Genomic DNA, 20,406 nt, shown 5'->3' with positions numbered 1-20,406 from the left:
TGCGCATTAAAAAAAAACTGTCCTGGAGCTGGTCCACAGTCGTGAACATTGACGGTTTGAATCTGACCTGGGATTTTGTAGTCGCTAGCGACGCAGACCACTGTGCACTGATGGGGACAGACTTCCTGGTAAAATTTGCGGCTGTACTTGATTTGAGAAAGAAAACGTGTTTTGGTGAAGCAGATTCCGTTGATTTTCAGGGAGGGGCAGGGGGGGGGTGTAAAGTGGTGGTGATGAATGACACGATTATCCCCTCCAGAAGTGAAATGTTTATAACTGGTAAAGTTGAGGTACAGTAAACAATAACAAAACTCACGGTCTTCTTGAGCCCTGTGTTAAAGTCACTGATACAAGTAACCTGTTGGTAGCATCAGGGCTCGACCCTAACTTTTTCCCCAAGAAGTACATGCACTCCTAAATGAAAAAATGTAGGAGCACACAAAGAAATTTAGGAGCACAGTGAAAAATGTAACAAAGAATTTATTTAAAAAACAATTTATTACATACATATTTATACTGTGTGTGTGGGTGTACTAAGGGACACACATCTGTGGAACAACACATACCACAAAAATCACACATTGACCCATGTCTACTAGACGCAAAGGATATCAGTTGTCCAGCTGCTTTTGTATGTTGGCCGTCTGGCACACTTAGAGGTCAGCCAGCGGTCCACGGCAGGAGTGGGATCGAACTGCCCTAAGCTTTAGTGCTTCCAGTCTGGTCACTGTCTTCCTCAACTCTGATGTGGCTTGGGGGAGGATTAGGCCATTCCTTTGCAGGGTGAGGCTAACTGAGGATAGCTCCTCAAACATGTCTGAAAGAAAATGGCAGAATACACAAAAGAGTGCATTCCCATTTCCCTCTTTATCTGTTAAGAAGTGAGTTAATAAACTGTCACCTGTCATTTACTTGATTCTGAAAGTTAATTTGAGTCTTGAACCTATTTTTTAAAACTAGTGTGGTATTACATTTCCTGTGTAAAACTGACCTTCTTTGCCCGCCCTTGAACTTCCGCTGTTGTTGATGCTACAGCCAGGTGCTCCGTGTGCTGCAGAACAACGGAGTACTGGCCTTCGTCAGTGGCAAGGTCCTTGTTTTGTCCATGCCATAGAAACAGTTTGAAGGCTCTGTGGACATGGGGGATCCAGCGAGGTCCCTTGACGCTAGACAGTGTGCAAATATCCACACCGAGCTCTTGCCCGAGAACACAGAGCTCTCGTTTGGATTGTCCGCTGAAGTGATACGTCTTCCATATCAGATTCAGAAGATCGTACACGACAGACACCTTTGGCTCTTTCTTCTGAATGGTCAGTATTGCCAGCTCAAGTCTGTGAAAGTCAGAACAGATTCTTCCAAACAATTCACCATCTCCTTCCCCCCCTGTCTCTTGTGCTAACAGAAAACAATAATTCTGTGGTATTTACCATTCCAGCACTTAGCGCACGCACAGAGACACACACACAGTATTGTTTAACATTCTCTGCTAGCAAATAAAACTAAATCATAGAGAATTTATTAGTTACAAACCTATGTGGCATACAGTGGATTGGGATTATATGCTCCCCTGCCTCTCTCTGCAGGTGGGCAATCACTCCCCCACGGTGGCCCATGTTCACGGAGGCACCATCTGCTCCGAAGGAGATGCACTTCTTCATCCATCCACCCTCCATCCTCTTCTGGGCAAACAGCACGAAATGTGGCTTTGGTGGCATTCAAAACACATCGAATGACAACACAAAAAAACAATTATACAAAAGTATTTCTGACAAACTAAATTATCTCCATTATGAATAATGATTAAACTTTACACAAGAATAAAGCCTATAAAGAGGAACAACTTACCAATGGCATGGGAGTGCTCAAGGGTCTGTTGTCCGACCAGGAGATTGAATGGCTTCCCATCCTCCAACGGGCGTACATATGCATTCAGTGTTGGATATATCAGTGTCTCTGTCTATTAGAACGGCAATATACTTTGCGGCTTTCAGCTTCGCTGACAGGCTCTCTCTCATTGTGTCAGCAACTTGACCGATCATCTACGCACATCTTACATCATTGTCGTATGTGGGATTAATGTCAACTCCGTTTTTGTGGTGGAGTCTGATAAGCAGCCCAAATTTGACGAAAGGTTCTTCTTCTTTCGCAATGAAGTATGCAATGTTTATCATTATTTTTAGCTGCCTCCTCCACCTTCTCCTCCTCAGACAGCAGCACTTACCTCCTCAAGGCTGCTGACACCGTGCCTGATGGTTTCTACCTGTCTCAACAGGTACAGATCTCTGCACTGGATATGCCGCCGCAAGATGTTATGTTTTGCTACGCTATCTCTTTCAGATGCGGGTTTCCTGACACGAAGGACGAGTTGCCCGCCTGTTTCTGCCCTCTACAATATTTGCAGTACATGACGTTGTTTTTGAACTCTAGCCATGGGAACGTTTTGAGCCAATTCGCATTGAATCTATATGTTCTCCCTCCACCGGCTACAGTGGACGTTGAAGTGACAGCGGGGGCCACGGTAGCTTCACTAACGTTGTTCTCAGCATCCCTAACATTAGCCGCCATGTCAACGTTAGGCGCCTCAGGTAAACCTTGTGAAGAGGCTTCATTAGCTGAACCTTGCAAATCGCCCTTGCCGGATTCCTCTTTCTCCTCGTCTCTTTTTCGTTTAAAATAAAATTGAATGGGCTTCATTTTTAGCGATGTCTGCATGTTAACTTATAGCCTATACCGATACTATTTTCCAGTGTTCACCTTTCTCTCTCTGACTGGATGCGTCATCACAGAAAACTCTACTGTGGTTGGCGCATGCCGCTTGTGGAATGTGGATTGGATTGAATTGTAGTTTTTAAACAATTAGCAGAGGGGGAAAAATAGATTATGGTAGGTTGTAATCTTTAATCGCACACTGTTTTTTCCGGTTCGCACATATCTATTTTTAGGGGCAAATGCGAGTGAAATACTCGCATTGTAGAGCCCTGGGTAGCATGTAGCGTTTGCAGCTCAGTGAAGGGGAAACTGCCAGTGTGTGTGATGAATGTGACTCCGGAATCACAGTTACTGAGGGAGGGCACTGAACTGGGGGGTTTCTCTATCTGGGAGAAGGGTAGTGAAGACACTCGTTGCTGGACTACAGGATTCTAACCAGCCGCCATACTCTCCCACCACAGCAAAGTGGGACGTAGAACAGATAATGCAAGAGCTGGACAGATTGCAGCCAGCTAACTGAGGTGCAGCTGAGAGCTGTAAAGGAAATGGTGGGAAGGTATGTGGGAGTTTTTAGCACTGGTGATTTTGACTTGGGCTGCACAAAACTAGTCCAGCATAGGATTGACACAGGGGACAACAGGCCAATCAAACAAACGTTGAGGCGGGTGCCTGTTCATCTGCAAGTAGAGTAGGACAAGCATTTGCAGGACATGTTTGAAATGGGAATAGTTAACCCATCCAGCAGTGGTGTTAGTAAGAAGAAGGATGGCTCAATCAGGTTCTGTGCGGATTACAGAAGGTTAAACAAAAACACTGTTAAAGATGCTTATCCACTTCCTAGGATCGACGAGACCTTGGACTCGCTTGCCGGTGCTCAGTGGTTTTCCAATTTAGACTTAGCCAGTGGGTACTGACAAGTCGAGATGCACCCGAGGATCTTTGCAAAATTGCTTTTGTAACAAAGAGAGGGCTTTTCGAATTCCAGGTCATGTTTTTTTTGGTTGACAAATGCTCCAAGCAGCTTCCAGTGTCTGATGGACCTGGTTTTGGTTGATTTACAGTGGACAACAAGTTTGGTGTACTTAGACGACATCATAGTGTTTGGTCGTACATTCCAAGGGCGTGTGAAGCATTTAGACAATGTTTTCAGCAGATTGGAGCAGACAGGACTTAAGGTCAAGCTATCTAAGTGCTACTTGTTCAGGTCGTAGGTGAGCTACCTGGGACACATCATCTCGGCTGAGGGAGTGTCCACTGACCCCATGAAAACAGAGACAGTCAGGTCATGGCCTAGCCCCAAGTCACTGCCAGAGACAGTCAGGTCATGGCCTAGCCCCAAGTCACTGACAAAGACAGTCAGGTCATGGCCTAGCCCCAAGTCACTGACAGAGACAGTCAGGTCATGGCCTAGCCCCAAGTCACTGACAGAGGCAAGAAGCTTTTTAGGCCTGGCGTCATACTACAGGAGGTTCAGACCAGATATTAAAGCTATGGTGGAGCCTTTTTACAGATTGACAGATAAGTGGGAAATGTTTGAGTGGAACTCGGCGTGTGAAGTGGCCTTTAATTAATTAAAGTCCAAGTTTACCGCATCCCCCCATACTTGCTTTCCCGAACCATAATCTAGATTTCATAATGGATACTGACGCATGTGACACAGGCATAGGGGCAGTCCTCTCCCAGAAACACGAGGGTAGAGAGAGTAGTAGCGTATGCCAGTCGGTCACTGTCAAAACAGGAGAGGAAGTATTCCACTACCAAGAAGGAGCTTCTTGCTGTGGTAGTGTTTCTTAAACATTTCAGACCCTTTTTGCTGTGGAGGAAATTTCTACTGAGAACTGATCACAGCTTACTGAGGTGTCTGAGTAACTTCAAACAACCTGAGGGACAGTTGGCTAGATGGTTCGAGAAACTGGATCAGTTTGACTATGATATTGTCCACAGGCTAGGGAGACTGCACAGTAATGCAGATGGTGAGTCACGCCGACACACACAGACAGTGAGTGTAGACACAGCCGTCTCACAGGAGGCCACTGTCAATCTGAGAACCATCGTATACAAGCCTCAGGATGTCACTATTGAGCCTGTAGTTGGAGCTCAGACAAGCCAGGCAGTACCCAAAAATGCAGCTTTCCTTTTGGAAGCACAGGATAGAGATCCAGTGGTCTCCCAGTTAAAGAAATTGAAAAAAAGAGGGTAGAGCAGAGCTCCCTGTGGAGTAGAAATGGGACCCAAAGATCAGGCCTTTCAAACAAGTGTGGGGGGCATTACATGTGAAGAATGGGGTGTTATGCCGTGAGAGTCAAAACTATGAGACAGATGACACCATCTGCAGAGGGGTTGTACCAAATGAGCTCGTACATGAGATACTTACCTTTATCCACAATGATAGAACCGGAGGCCTTTTAGGAGTTTAAAAACTCACCCGTAAAATTAGAGCAAGATTTTATTGGCCAGGCTGGCAGAGAGCTGTAAAGCAGTGGTGTTAGGGCTATGTGGCGCTGCATACAAGTAAGTTGCAGGGTCCAGCCCCCAGAGCGCCCATGACAAGTTCTGTCACAGGCCGCCCTTTTGAGAGGATAGCTGTAGACTTAATGGGTCTGTTTACAGAGACGGGGCGAGGTAACAAACACATTATGGTAGTGTCAAATTACTAGGTGGTCAGAAGCATATGCTATACCCAATCAGGAAGCAGTAACAGTGGCCAAGAAACTGGTAGAGGAATTTGTGTTGAAGCTAGGCATTCCTCGCTCTATCCATAGCAACCAGTGGCAATATTTTGAATCTACTCTTAGAGAGATGTGCAATCTTTTACAAATCAACAAAACACTAACCATTCCATACAACCCACAATCAGATGGTTTAGTGGAAAGAATGAACAGAACTCAGATCAATATGCTGTCACTTTTTGTTGATGACAATCAAAAAATTGGGATGAGATACTCCCATATGTGATGATGTCATACAGGTGTAGTGTTCAATCTTCCACGGGGTTCACACCATACAGGGTGCTGTTCGGCACTGAAATGACTTTACCGGTTGATGTGGTTATGGGATCACAACAAAATGAAGGGAAACAGTATGTTTCTCAGTATGTGCAAAAGGTGCAGGGGTATTTAAGCACTGTAAGAGAAGCTGTAAAGAGAAATCACCTAAAAGCCACAGTTAAACAAAAGCAATACTTTGATCTAAAGGTGACAGCACAGAGGTATGAGGAAAATGAATATGTGTGGCTTAGGGACTACCAGAGGAAAAAGGGGTTGTCACCCGAACTGACAGAAATTCAAGGGTTCTTTCAAAATTGCAAAGAAACTGTCAGAGGTGCTGTATGAAGTGAGTGCTGTGTAATGGACCTTATCATGCCGTGGTACACTACAACAGGCTCAAACCTTACTTTGGGATTAAATCAGAGTATGAGGTCACTGGCACGGGACAAGAGACTGAGTTGAGCACTGACTCATTTGTGCCTAGTCAGACATACTATCCCTCAAGGAAACAGGGTGCTCTGAGGAAAAAGCAAACAATTTTGCCTCAGTTACCCTTCAGGAGAAGGGTGGGGGAAATTGTGAGACTGGGGGCTCCAAGGGATGTTAATGTCTCAGTGGAACGGGAACTGGACACTGTCAGGATTGAAAGCTCATCCGAAGACAGAAACTCATACCACACAAACGGATGTGAACAATGAGTTGCCCTGTGCACCTGCAAGAGAAAGTGTCTCCTTTGAGACGAGTCAAGCACCTGAGTCAATTGCAGCAGAAGATCACATGGGTCACACCCCAAATAACTATTAGGAGGCCTGTTTGGCAATGTTATGCAAATTAGTTGCTGTATGTGAGGATGCGGGAGGCGTGCTTAGGGAGAGTTTTTGGGAAGGCGTTTTGTGTGGCGGGTCAGTCATGGGATGCACTGTCTGTTCATCCAAATAAAATACGAACCTGATTATTTCATGGGAAATCAGTGTCCTAGACTGTTTACGCCAGTCAACAAACATGCGAGTTTCGGTAGCCTTACAGGTAGGTTTGTTACAACACAAAACTTATTTGCATTTGGTGGTCAACCCCCAAATTTGACCATTTAAAGACTTGATAGTTGCATCCTTCCTCAGGGAACTTTCTGCTGATAGCTGACAACAGGGTGTCTCGGAGCTCTGCGGACAATTCCTTCGACCTCATGGCTTGGTTTTTGCACTGACAAGCACTGTCATCAATTGTGGGACCTTATATAGACAGGTGTGTGCCTTTCCAAATCCTGTCCAATCAATTGACTTTACCACAGGTGGACTCCAATGAAGTTGTAGAAACATCTCAAGGAAGACCAATGGAAACAGGATGCACCTGACTTCAATTTCAAGTCTCATAGCAAAGGGTCTGAACACGTATGTAAATATATATATTTTTTGCAAGAATGTCTAGAAGCCTGATTTTGCTTTGTCATTGTGGGGTATTGCGTGTAGATTGCTCAGGAAAATGTTGAATGTAATCAATTTAGAATAAGGCTATAGCGTAACAAAATGTGCAAAAGTAAAGGCACTGTATATGCGTGACTTACATACATGGAGTGCTCCATGTTCCGGGTGGTAGCAGGCCTCAACCTGGATGCAGGGAAATGCCCTGCCTTGGAGTATGGTTATATCCATCTCCACCAGGCTCCTGGAAATCATGACAAACCTGCTTATATTAACAAAAGAAAAAGGTAACTTTATTTAGTCAATGGAAGTCATGACAGCCATAGTTTCTTTACAAGGGAGAGTACAGTCGTGGCCAAAAGTTTTGAGAATGACACAAATATTAATTTTCACAGTCTGCTGCCTCAGTTTGTATGATGGCAATTTGCATATAGGTGTTAGTTGGTGGTATATAATAGTGGTATATAGGTGTTAGTTGGAGGTATATAATAGTGGTATGTAGGTGTTAGTTGGTGCTATATATAGTGGTATATAGGTGTTAGTTGTGGTATATTAATAGTGGTATATAGGTGTAAGTTGGTGGTATATAGGTGTTAGTTGGTGGTATATAATATGGTATATAGGTGTTAGTTGGTGGTATATAATAGTGGTATGTAGGTGTTAGTTGGTGCTATATAATAGTGGTATATTATAGTGGTATGTAAGTGTTAGTTGGTGGTATATAATAGTGGTATATAGGTGTTAGTTGGTGGTATATATAGTGGTATATCGGTGTTAGTTGGAGGTATATAATAGTGGTATGTAGGTGTTAGTTGGTGCTATATAATAGTGTGTATATAGGTGTTAGTTGGTGGTATATAGGTGTAAGTTGGTGGTATATAGGTGTTAGTTGGTGGTATATAATAATGGTATATAGGTGTTAGTTGGTATATAATAGTGGTATATTATAGTGGTATGTAGGTGTTAGTTGGTGCTATATAATAGTGGTATTATTATAGTGGTATGTAAGTGTTAGTTGGTGGTATATAATAGTGGTATATAGGTGTTAGTTGGTGGTATATAATAGTGGTATATTGGTGTTAGTTGGTGGTAGATAGGTGTTAGTTGGTGGTGCAATGTTTTCCTTTTACCCTCTTCCTTTTTGACTTCTTGTATCAAAAAAATGTTATGAGATTAAACACACTACCGCACAGTAGGTGGCAGCATGCACAAACAAATGTGCGAATGCTAGGATACCAAAGAAGAAGGTTTGTTAGTGCAGGGCTGAAATAAAAGCCTCTTCTCCATGTGTGTCCCCAGACAGACTGATGCATTGATAGACTACCACTACTAGCCTACATCTGATGAGCGTCCACTAATAGGCTACTTATTGCAGACTCTGATGCTTCTCTTCATTGGCATATGGTGATTTTATTGTCATTGGATGCATTGTGAAAACAAACCTTTTATTCCAGTGTATAGGTCTAACATGTGCAGTAACTTGGTGAAATACACACATGCAGAAAACAACCAGACAGTAGTATGACACCATATTGAAGAACCTACAGTAGTCCTAATGTAATTTTTCCCAACCCTGGTCCTCCAGTTCCCCAACAGTACACATTTTTATTGTAACCCTGGACAAGCAAACCTGATTCAACTTGTCAACTAATCATCAGGCCCTCAAAGAGTTGAATGAGGTGTGTTTGTCCAGGGCTACAACAAAAATGTGTTCTGTCGTGGGTACTGAAGGACCAGGGTTGTTAAACACTGGCCTAATGAGAAAGACAGTAGGAAAGAGACTGATATAGCGTACATTAGTAGGCCTATGTCCTGTGCCATTGTGCTTAGAGTGAATTACATAGTTTTATTGTCTCCTGTTATACCTCATGTATTTTACAGGTCATAGTTGAACTTTGACAATGTGAATCTATTGTTATAGAAAATAGGTATGGAAAGTATTACATCATTGTTAATTAATGTCTGCTCAACAATGACTTGAATAGGCTATTCTATTCTCAAGAAAACTCAGTAAATTATGTATTTGATGATTTTCAGCATTTTGTAATGAACAACACAGATTATTGTAATATAATGGAATCTTGGCCACCTATCCTGTGTCACCATTCTGAATACATCAAAGCTTTTAATATCATAATTTCTGCTACAACTACCCAGCCAACAAAGAATGCAACACCAACTCAGGTTTTGACAAGGCCCTCGGCCCACCAAAAGACACTTCCCTACTTCATAGAATTCTTTCTGGACTCCTCAAAGCTCAAGGACAGAGTAACTGTTCCACTTCCAAAGCTTACTCTTGGCTTATGGATTCTCTGCTGACCTGATGGGGAGTCATTGTCATTGGTCTTGAGGCTGATGGATGAGGAGGGAGTTGAGGCGCAGGATCCCCCCACACTGCTGGACCTCTTCCTGGAGGCTGAGCTGTGTCTCAGAGTGGCCTTGGCTGCCACTTTGAAAGAATGGGCCGCAGTGCTACAGCGAACCTCCTCTATAGTGTTCCTGGACGGTTTGAAGAGGATGATGTAGACTTTATTGAAGAAAATACAGGCCAGCAGTCCAAAGCTGGAGGCTAGTATGGCGATGACCTCCACAGCCGACACAAACTTTCCATAAGTGCTGAAGTAGGCAGGGATGAAAGAAATCCAGACGATGAAGAAGATGAGCATGCTGAAGGTGATGAACTTAGCCTCGGTAAAGTTCTCTGGCAGTTTTCGTGATTTAAATGCAAAGAAGAAGCATATGGCTGCCAGCAGGCATGTGTACCCAATTAGGAAGCCGAGCGCCATCATAGAGCCCTCATTGCATGTAATGAAAATTATCTCATCAATGTCATGGTTCCTGTAGCTCGCCGGAGGAGCATTGTAAAGCCAGACCACACATATCATCACTTGCACAAATGTGAACAGGAACACCAACAGGAACTGCAAGTTTAGCCCCCACCACTTACGATGGAGACTGGTGGGGATCTTGGCTTCGAACACTAGAAGTACTCGGTTAGTTTTGACCAGGATGCAGGAGATGCAGAGAACAAAACTTATCCCGAATGCAGGCTGGCGTAGACGGCATGTCCAGTCCTGGGGTTCACCAATGAATATGAGGGAGCTGGAGAAACAGCAGATGAGTGAGAACAGGAGGAGGTAGGATAGCTCTCTGTTTGTGGCCTTAACAATTGGGGTGTTGCGAAATCTGATAAACACTCCCATCACGAATGCTGTCAAGAATACCCCCAGCACAGAGCATAATGCCAAGGCGATCCCAAAGGGCTCTGTCCAAGACAGAAACTCTATCTCCTTCAGGAAACAGGATGTGTGGTTCTCATTAGACCATGAGTCATTGGGACACTTGGTACAAACACTGGCGTCTGCAGGAATAGAGGAGTAGTGTTTGTATTATTGATAGAAACATATGAAATAGCAACAGATTATATAATGGGGTATTTCAGATTTTTCACTGTCTTTCTTACCTTTGTGATCACTATACTCTCCTTCTGAGCATTCTGTACATTCAAAGCAACACGTTGGCATGCTTTCTATGATCCCCTTTCTGGTGCCTGGTTCACAATCTTCACTACAGTTAGAGAATGGCACCTAATGAAATGACAGAAACCCAGACAAAGATCATGCATAATATGAATTTGGATACAGAACCAATAGAAACAAATGCAGCACATACTGTATTTCAGGAAGAAAAAATATATAAGTTATCTCAATATCATTTCTGGGTAACAATTAAGTGCCTTACGGTAATAGTTGTCCATTAAAATGGTCAAAAAGCAACAAAAATAGCTTTTTAGCAAAGCACTTTCTAAAGCAAGAATTTTGATAGGACTGTCTGGGAGTGGTCTGAGGGGGATGGATGTGTAATCTGTAAACTAGCTGTTATTGGCAGAGAGATTATGAACTATTTTATTGGTCTATATTAATTTACTAAAGAATAGTTAATTAATGGTCTATATTAATTTTGGTAGGCCATCATTGTAAATAAGAATTTGTTCTAAGCTGGCTTGCCTAGTTAAATGATAGTTAAATAAATACAAATAAATTCACACCGCCTGGTGATGTCACCAGGCAAGCCAAAACTCCACCCATGCAAAACCTGCAAATCAGAAAGTCCTGTGTTGATTGTTTTTTCAACCAGCAACTATCAGTAAATAACACTGACCAAATTCTTCACACTTTTACAGTATTCGTTTCACAAGCTGTTGTACAATATAATACAAAACACAGAAAAAAACATGACTGCACTGGGCCTTTATCCCTGTTTGGAGCAACATACCTCAGTATTATATCCATTCCACAGAATCTTTGTGTTATCAATGAAAAGTTGTACTCCTCTCTTAGCTCGCATGTTGTAGAAGCCGACCTCTTCAAACACAACTGAACCATCCTCAGGAGACCGGTGCCAATTGATAATGGTGTAGTTTCCTGACGGATCAGCATTCTCATCAAAATGTACCTTTTCTCCCATACTGTTTGAGAAGTTTAAATGTCTGAGCTGCTTGAGAACCTGTAATACAGAGCCAGGTATTTGATCATGAAGGGATATAGGAAAGTATACAAAGGGGTCAACAAAGCTGGGAGCAAACAAGAGTATACAAATGGATTTGTCAATTAGATTTCCTACTCTTTTTAAAGTATCCATTCACCTGCCATGCTTCTATTTTCTTTATATCTGCACATGAGTTGTTAGAAAAAAGACCCCGTCCAGGAATGCAGGTGAGAATGTCCTGCAGGGCCTGTGCAATGGAGTGAACTGCAACATACACATTATAGGAAATACGAAGATGAGTGTAATCCAGATATGGGGTCTCTGCACCCATAATGTCCTCCTCGCCAGTACACAATGGTCTGAAACTGGTGCTCCCATTCTCACTGTCTCTCAATCTCTGGCTGTCTTCCAGATAGCAGTTAAAAGTCTCCTCCCAAAACTCCCTGACAAACTCATTGTGGCTGGATTTCTTTGGCGTGACCTCTTGTAAGAAGTCCTTGAAGCCAGGTATTTCGCCTGCTCTGAGCGCAAAGCCAATGGTCCCAACTACAACATCAAGGTACTCTGGTTTGGCGATGAGGGAGGTAGTTGCCCAAGCCTCGCTGGCCAACCAGATGCGGTCGGTGATGTTCCGTCTGACCATCTCTTTGATAAGAGGCTCAATGTCAGGCCCACTGGCGAAAACGACAATAACTTTAGCTGAGGAGTTCTCAATACGGTCAACCAATCCTTGGATCTGCCACTCCTCAAAGTACTGAGAGATCAGCTCACTCAGATGGATACAAAGGTCTCGTTCTTCCATCTCTTTCTCAAATTTTTCAATCCCTGGACGTCCATACTCATCATCAGACGCCACTGCAATGACCCAATTCCATTGGAAGTAGTCGATGATATCTGCCATGGCAGTGGCCTGGTGCTCATCTGTGGGAATGGTCCTCATGAAGGATTTGAACTGGTTCTTGTTGCTCAGCAGGCGACTGGAAGAGGCATAGCTGATCTGCAGCAATACAGGGGGAATAAAGTTACTGATATGTTATTGTTGATTGATTTAAATAAATCAGGAAATTGGAATTGTAGCTCACCTGTGGGATGTAGAAGAGGCCCAACAGATTGGCAACAGCAGTGGAGACTGCTGACCCAGAAGCCCCCACCACTGCTATAGTCGATGGGATGTGATCTGTGCAGTTACAGAATTCATCCAAGTTCAGAGAGTCAATCTTATTCTGTGCTACGAAACTGAGGGTAGCCTCCAGGGCCTTGGACACGGTGTTGCAGGTGTCAAAGATCCTGTAGCCCAGTGTGATGTTGGGCAGGAGAGTACTGCTGTTGTTGATCTCCTCTATTGCAAAAATCATGGCCTGAAGCCAACGGAATCCCCGGAAATTGTACCTGCAAGGGGTGGCACACCATAACATGCATTTAGATACCTTTTGGTTTTCATGAAGTACAATCCAATAATACTGACTGCAATACATTAATGTATATATTTAAAGACCATTTCATTGTCAGTTAGCACAAAGCATAGTTTTATACAGTTCTGCATAAAAATAAACATACAGCCTCAATTGCCGATTCAAACCTTACCGTACACACTCTGTGGATTCTGGCCGCGCTGCCAGGTCTTGGTCTTTGGAGGTAACACCAAAGTGCATTGGAAACAGCCCGCCCAGCAGAATATCCCCAGTCTTCTGTGCTCTCTGATGAGGCCCATAGGTGGAGATGACAGAACTGAAGCCCAAAAGCACCAGGTAATACAGGTAAAATCTCATTGTTTAGCTCTCAGGAGGGGCTTGTCCTCTCAGCACATTAGACTTCAGAGTTAACCTCAGTCTTGTCCCCTCCAGTGACTCTGGCTGTCGCCTTGTTTCTGACTCATGCTGTTCTTGATCTGAAAAACATCCGTGTGAGAAGTCCATTAGAGAGAGAATTGGAAATGTGTATATTCTTAGTTTAACAAGTCAATTGTCTTGCACAATCCTGTAAAAAAAAGGTTTTTTAAAAGACAATGTTTTAAAGGTTAATGAAATATAGCTAACCATGTTTGGCCCTAATGACTGCCATTGTTAGAGCTTGTCCAATGTAGAACACTGAGGAAAAAGTCGCTCTGCACCGTGAACCCTTTTGGGTATAAAAGCATTACAAGTTCCTGAGCTCCTATTGTTGTAGTCTTTTTCCCTCTTGTAGACGCACAGTAGGAGTGACATGAACTAAGAGCGGCGTCACACTCCACTGCTCTTCCTTCCTGCTAGTGCAATGCTGTGGCCAGTGTACCCTGTCACCATGGAGAGGGAGTAATAACGGCCTGGGTCTGGCTAATTATCCTGGAAAAATGCTAGAGCAGGATTGTGCTATTGAGCAGAAGCCTGCTAGAACACTCTCTGGAAAAGGATACTGAACAGGTTATACAGAGGTCGGCATGCCCCGTCTATACCAACCTAACTCTCAAATGTGTGCCCAACTAAGAAATTAAACAGAATGTATGAAAATCTGATACTGTACATCCACAGTTGCTGTGACTGGCAAAAATTGAGATTACAATAATGAAAACCCAAGGAGGATGGATAACAAGGATACCATCAACCATAATTTAATTTCACGTGGCATAGTAATGTAAAAAGAAATTCTCAGACCTTTAACTAGACAAGGGTTAGGGAACAAATTCTTATTTACATTGGCCAAACCCGGACGACGCTGGGCCAATTGCGCGCCGGGCTATGGGACTCCCAATCACGGCCAGTTGTGATAGCCTGGATTCGAACCAGGTTGTCTGTAGTGGTCTCCAGCACTGAGATGCAGTGCCTTGCGCCACTCGGATGCCCCAGATCACATAATTCCCATAACAGAATGCATAATTGAAAGCAAACATCTTCCAGGTAGGTACTCTTACCTAGTTCCTTAGTCTTTACTTTATGAATACACAAAAATGAGTTTCCTTCAAAATAATTGATAAATACAACAGGCATTCCATACATTTAAGCTAATGCATCTTTAGTAAACAAACATGTGAAACAGGTGTTTCAAGATCAACCCAATGATTATATACAAACAGTTAATTTCCCAAAAGCAATGTTTGTGATTGCATTTTAATGGTATACAATAACACTCCATCTTATATGAAGCGCTATATACAGAGCTGAGGCAAGAGAAACTTACCTTGATAATGCTTGATTTCAGACGAACCAAAAGGAAATACAACTGATAGAACAAAAATGTAATGCTGTTGGAACAAAGACTCTCCTGCAATTCTAGTCTCGAATTAATTCAGCTCAGTTGTTTTGCCGAACCCCGCATCTGAACGAGATGAAACATTAACTAAGAGGGCAGTCCATTTCCTTTAGGAGATTAAGCCAATCTTTGGTCACTCCTTTTAAGTTTGTTGTAGTTGAGTAAATTCGAGAGAGAAAAAAAAGGTACTTCCCAAATCTTACAGTTATGCACTGAAATGGCAGACAATTCTTTACAGCACAGGAACAGTATTGTTTGTTTTAATTCAGGGGTTAGTGCTGTGCCAAATACCATTCCAAGATCTGAAGAAAATTGCAAAGACAAATACAATCCATTCATATTTTATTTTGTAGGCCACAAAAAAAAAATGTCTTACCTTCAAAAGAAACAATGTCTCCCACATGTATCATGCCAAATTTACTATTTAAATAAGGTAATGAATTAAGCGCAAATACAAACTTAACATGATAAATTACAGTACAGAAAAACAAAGCAGACTTGTCCTTTGCTATAGGAGACTTGGAAAAAACAATAACATTTCTATACCACAAACTTGTTCTTTGTTATTGAATTGCTTTTGGTGGCTGTGTCTGCATGAGCTTGATATCCAATGACGAGTTTTGGAGGTAGGCCTAGTCCTTCCTTGTACTTTCGTCTGAAAATATGAATCATATGGTAAAACATTAATTTAACTGACCAATCAAATGATCAAAAAGGTAGCTTTGAAAATAAAGAAAAGCTGTTAAATCTGGATGTATGGGGGAAATTGTTGATGCCAATTATCTGTAGCCAATGCTATATGTAATACTAATATCCCGGGAGCAATGGATTGCACCATTAGGTTTTTCCTTGGTCTAACCATTTTTCATTAGGTTGCTATGCAAATGTCCTCATCCTGAACAATTATAGTTTACAACATGATGGCCAACAGGACACATCTGGCTTCTGTGGGATCTGGCCCAAGCCTGGCTGTAACTGGAGTGAAGCCGGCAGATAAAATCCATAACTGTTCAAGGCAAATATGACTAGTCTGTCGAGACCCCTGTGAAATCAGGGCAGACATGACACTACAGAAACGAGTAATTTGGTCCGGCCACACTGCATAATGTCAGACTTACCCAATATAGGTAACTGCTTCGCCATTCTCTGTATCGGTGGTCCAGATGGCGATTTTGTCACCTTTGGCTCGAACATTGATGACAGCACCGCAAACATCCCTGCTGAAGGAGCCAAAGCCCTCTCCAATGAGGCAAAGGAGCTGTTAAAAAAAATAAAAAAATAATGAAATGCATAAATTAAAGATTACTTGCATTTCAGAGGACTACAGTTTGTTTGTTGTTGTTGGAGCGCAATCTGAGGGGACAGTATTAATTCAGTGGTCCCACATCATTGGTTTCCTCAGTGTTACAGGGCCCTGGGTATGAACCCCAACAGGCAACTGGGTCCTAGACCTCCTGACAGGCCATCCCTAGGTGGTGAAGGTAGGCAACAACACGTCCACTTCACTGAGCCGCAACACAGGGGCCCCACAAGGATGTGTGTTCAGCCCCCTCCTGTACTCCCATGACTGCGTGGCCACGCACGCTTCCAACTTAATTATCAAGTTTGCGGACGACAGTGGTAGGTAGGCCTGATTACCAACAACGACAGAGCCTACCTGTGGTGAGGGGCCTGGCAAAGTGACAGGAAAATAACCTCTCCCGCAATAAAACAAAGAAGCTGATAGTGGACTTCAGAAAACAGCAGAGGGAGCACTCCCCTATCCACATCGACGGGACCGCAGTGGAGAAGGTGAAAAGCATCAAGTTCCTCAGTGTACACATCACTGACAATCTGAAATGGTCCACACACAGACAGTGTGGTGAAGGCGGCGCAACAGCGCCTCTTCAACCTCAGGAAGCGCAAGAAATTCAGCTCAGCCCCTAAAACCCTCAAACTTTTACAGATGCACCATTGAGAGCATCATGTAGGGCTGTATCACCACCTGGTATGGCTACTGCAACACCCGCAGGGCTCTCCAGAGGGTGGTGTGGTCTGCCCAACGCATCACCGGGGAACACTGCCTGCCCTCCAAGACATCTACAGCACCGGTGTCACAATGGACTTCAGCCAACTGAGCTGAACTGTTCACCCCATTATTATCCAGAAAGCGAGGTCAGTACAGGTACATCAAAGCTGGGACTGAGAGACTGAAAAACAGCTTCTATCTGAAGGCCATCAGACTTAAATAGCCATCACTCCCAGCCTCCAGCCCTGAACTTAGTCACTCACTAGCCAGCTACCACCCGGTTACTCAACCCTAAACCTTGGAGGCTGCTGCCCTATGTACAGAGACATGGAACACTGGTCACTTTAATGTTTACATACTGCTTTACCCATTTCATATGTATACACTATTATAGTCAAGGCCTATCATTTTAATCTATTGCTGTACATATACTATATATTATATCCACCTTGACCATAATGTCTTCACATCACAGTTATACTCTGTACTCAGACATTGATCGTCCGAGTATTTCTACATTTCTTAATTCCATTATTTTACTTTTAGAATGTGTGTATTGTTAGATTATACTGCACTGTTGGAGCTAGGAACAAGCATTACTACACCCGCAATACCATATGCTAAATACAGTATGTGACCATTAATTTTATTCAGATTTGAATCAGCTTTCTGACATAAATATTAAGCAAACAGTATTTCTGGTTTTCATAGTGATACAAAACTGAAAGTGTTGGGCAGAGTGGACCGACTACTGACTGTCTCCTTCCAGAAGCGGTCGAGTTCAGTGTGCCTCTGCTGCTTCGACAGTGTAATCAGCCAGCGTCCTCCACACTTGTTACGCCTGTCTTCCCACATTGGCTCAATGCCATCCTGGGGGAAGTGACAGTATCACTTTAGTCCAATTAATATAGGAGTACATGTACGAGAAGTATTATGGATAATGTAAATCACAAACTGATGGATACTTTTCTCCAAAAGTCTACATCACCTTGAAAACTGAGTAGTCGCAACCAGATGAAAGCTTGCTCACCAGCTGAATGTTGTTGTACAACCTATTAAAAAAAAAAAAACATTTTCAGTCAAGAAAACAATAAGTGGTGGTGACCTACATCATAGGTTCTCAATATACTTTTGTAGGTTGAATTTACTGAAACTTGCCTAGAAGTTGCAATAGCCACAGTAGGTGTAAAACTGTCAAGGATATCAGCCATTTAGTCTACTGTAAATCAAGGCCAAACTGCAAAACTCACGCCCAGAAGTCTTCCACTGTGTCAAACTTTGTGATGAGCCTCAGATTGTCCTGCCACATTTTGCTCTTATCGTTCTTGTAGAACCAGAGAGCCCATCTGAAACAATGCACAAGTGATTGAATAAAAGGAGGGGTTGGTGGACCTTCATCAAATATTTACATTGTTATCTGAATTGTAATCTGATTCGCAAGTGATTTCACTTCCTGCACATTAAAAGTACATATTGCAACAGAAACCATTTACCGTTAAAGAACCAAACAGAGTAAATTAAAATTAGAGGGACCTACCCAAATTTGTCCAATATAAATTACCTTTCGTTGCTAAACGTTTTCCGTTGAGTAAACGGTTGGTTGCAAAAACGTTTAACAGACGAAACGTTTTGCAACAGTCAGCGTAATGAATACACCCAGGTATGAACTATAAATGTTATTTATTGACAAAACAATAAAAAAACTTCCAAGTAATTTAAATGTACCAATAATCTCTCAACCGGAAAACACACCTGTTTTGTAGGGGATGCTTCACATGTGGTCCCACAACAACACGCACCACTTTGTTATCAACCCTTTTTTTGGCTCCATCAATCTTTTTTAGGGCTCCTTTGTCCTAAAAAATGGGAGAAGACATTTATAAAAATAGGCATATAGGAAACGCGTAGGGAGACGACTTCGATTTAAAGGCAACGGTATCAAACAAGCAATCATTATTTAAACAAAACTGTTCTAAAAAAAAGTTTGTCAAATTGAAAATTGCGAAATCAAGTAATTTAACACTAGAATTCCAGCAAAATATAGTCTAATGAAATCTTACCAAGCGACCTGCAACGCACGCCATCATGAACGTAATTAGTTTGACGAAGCAGGTGTGGCACTTGAGGTGTCACAGATAATTGAAACGGGTTCTTCCGGTGGATTTTTAACGAAATATGGATTAAACCAGAGAGGAAGAGGCAAAGCGAGAGAGTCCTCTCCCGTCATAATCTTTCCACGCGTGAATACAGCGATAAGCAGACCGCCTTGAAGACAGCTGCCTTCCCGCCTTCGGGACGACTCCCATTGTTAGGGCGGAGATAAGACCATCTCGTCATTATATACAGTATCTCTTATTAAACTTCAGTTATGACATGTTGGCCTTTCACCCATGTACTTTAAGCATTTACCACAAGATGGTGCCGTAGGCAACATACGGTAGTTTCCATTATTCTTTAGGCACGTTATGGACATTTGTTGGGAGGAAATCAGATGATTTTTTAAATATAATTAACAAATCAATACAAAAAGTACATGGGGGGAACACAAGTATATTTAAATAATATACAAAGGACATTTGGGCTAGGGGGTACAATATCAAGTTACAGAAGGGTCTGAAGGGGCCTACACACATTTAGAATTCTAGACGCCTTTTTGTTGGTAGAATATTTAATTGTCTTAAAACATAGTTACATTTATTTTTGTAAGGTAAAAAAATGTAGTGTTTTGTTTGTAAATTTACATTTGTGAATATAAAATTTGGCCCAAAAAATTATGAAATGAATTGCATAAAACGGTTTCAACTTATTTCTATCGTAGGTAAAGAATCCAAGCAGTACATCTCTTCATAATAGTGTACCATTTTCATAAATGTGTTAAATTATAAATCTACTGATGTCATGCCAGAAATTCCTTACATGAATAGAAGTTTCCATACACTAAGTTGATTGTGCCTTTAAACAGCGTGGAAAATTCCAGAAAATTATGTCATGGCTTTAGAAGCTTCTGATAGGCTAATTGACATCATTTGAGTCAATTGGAGGTGTACCTGTGGATGTATTTCAAGGCCTACCTTCAAACTCAGTGCTTCTTTGCTTGACATCATGGGAAAATCAAAAGAAATCAGCCAAGACCTCAGAAAAATAATTGTAGACCTTTGCAAGTCTGGTTCATCCTTGGGAGCAATTTCCAAACGCCTGAAGGTACCATGTTCATCTGTACAAACAATAGTACGCAAGTATAAACACCATGGGACCAAGCAGCCGTCATACTGCTCAGGAAGGAGACACGTTCTGTCTCCTAGAGATGAACGTACTTTGTTGCGAAAAGTGCAAATCAATCCCAGAACAACAGCAAAGGACCTTGTGAAGATGCTGGAGGAAACAGGTATAAAAGTATCCATATCCACAGTAAAACGAGTCCTATATCGACATAACCTGATAGGCCACTCAGTAAGGAAGAAGCCACTGCTCCAAAACTGCCATAAAAAAACAGACTACGGTTTGCAACTGCACATGGGGACAAAGATTGTACTTTTTTGAGAAATGTCCTCTGGTCTGATGAAACAGAAAT

At 42.4% G+C, this 20,406-nt stretch overlaps 3 protein-coding genes across 4 annotated transcripts; all 3 read right to left on the bottom strand.

Annotated features, from left to right (window-relative positions):
- Positions 1 to 462: 462 nt before the first annotated feature.
- LOC111964322 (uncharacterized) lies at positions 463 to 2,239 on the bottom strand. Its single transcript, XM_023988186.2, has 4 exons — positions 1,846 to 2,239; positions 1,531 to 1,703; positions 992 to 1,331; positions 463 to 817 (listed from the first exon to the last, which is right to left on the bottom strand). The coding sequence occupies exons 1-4, from the start codon at positions 1,927 to 1,929 to the stop codon at positions 764 to 766; spliced, it is 651 nt and encodes a 216-aa protein (XP_023843954.1). The 5' UTR covers positions 1,930 to 2,239; the 3' UTR covers positions 463 to 763.
- Positions 2,240 to 8,507: 6,268 nt separating this feature from the next.
- Positions 8,508 to 15,059, bottom strand: casr (calcium-sensing receptor). Its single transcript, XM_023988118.2, has 7 exons — positions 14,756 to 15,059; positions 13,187 to 13,490; positions 12,685 to 12,991; positions 11,760 to 12,599; positions 11,390 to 11,620; positions 10,578 to 10,701; positions 8,508 to 10,475 (listed from the first exon to the last, which is right to left on the bottom strand). Exons 2-7 carry the CDS (start codon positions 13,369 to 13,371, stop codon positions 9,337 to 9,339), a joined length of 2,826 nt encoding a protein of 941 aa, XP_023843886.1. The 5' UTR covers positions 13,372 to 13,490; positions 14,756 to 15,059; the 3' UTR covers positions 8,508 to 9,336.
- A 93-nt stretch (positions 15,060 to 15,152) lies between these two features.
- eif4e1b (eukaryotic translation initiation factor 4E family member 1B) lies at positions 15,153 to 19,104 on the bottom strand. Of its 2 annotated transcripts, none has more exons than XM_023988185.2 (7): positions 18,896 to 19,104; positions 18,588 to 18,691; positions 18,086 to 18,181; positions 17,866 to 17,887; positions 17,592 to 17,705; positions 15,946 to 16,085; positions 15,153 to 15,482 (listed from the first exon to the last, which is right to left on the bottom strand). In XM_023988185.2, the coding sequence occupies exons 1-7, from the start codon at positions 18,920 to 18,922 to the stop codon at positions 15,368 to 15,370; spliced, it is 618 nt and encodes a 205-aa protein (XP_023843953.1). In that variant the 5' UTR covers positions 18,923 to 19,104; the 3' UTR covers positions 15,153 to 15,367. The 2 variants fall into 2 exon arrangements, with proteins under 2 accessions (XP_023843953.1, XP_023843952.1); XM_023988184.2 differs by having other exon boundaries at positions 17,824 to 17,887; positions 18,896 to 19,101.
- Positions 19,105 to 20,406: the final 1,302 nt, after the last annotated feature.

This window comes from Salvelinus sp. IW2-2015, linkage group LG5 (assembly GCF_002910315.2).
Source record: "Salvelinus sp. IW2-2015 linkage group LG5, ASM291031v2, whole genome shotgun sequence".
Taxonomy (NCBI): domain Eukaryota; kingdom Metazoa; phylum Chordata; class Actinopteri; order Salmoniformes; family Salmonidae; genus Salvelinus; species Salvelinus sp. IW2-2015.
This window is presented reverse-complemented; position numbering and strand designations above follow the sequence as displayed.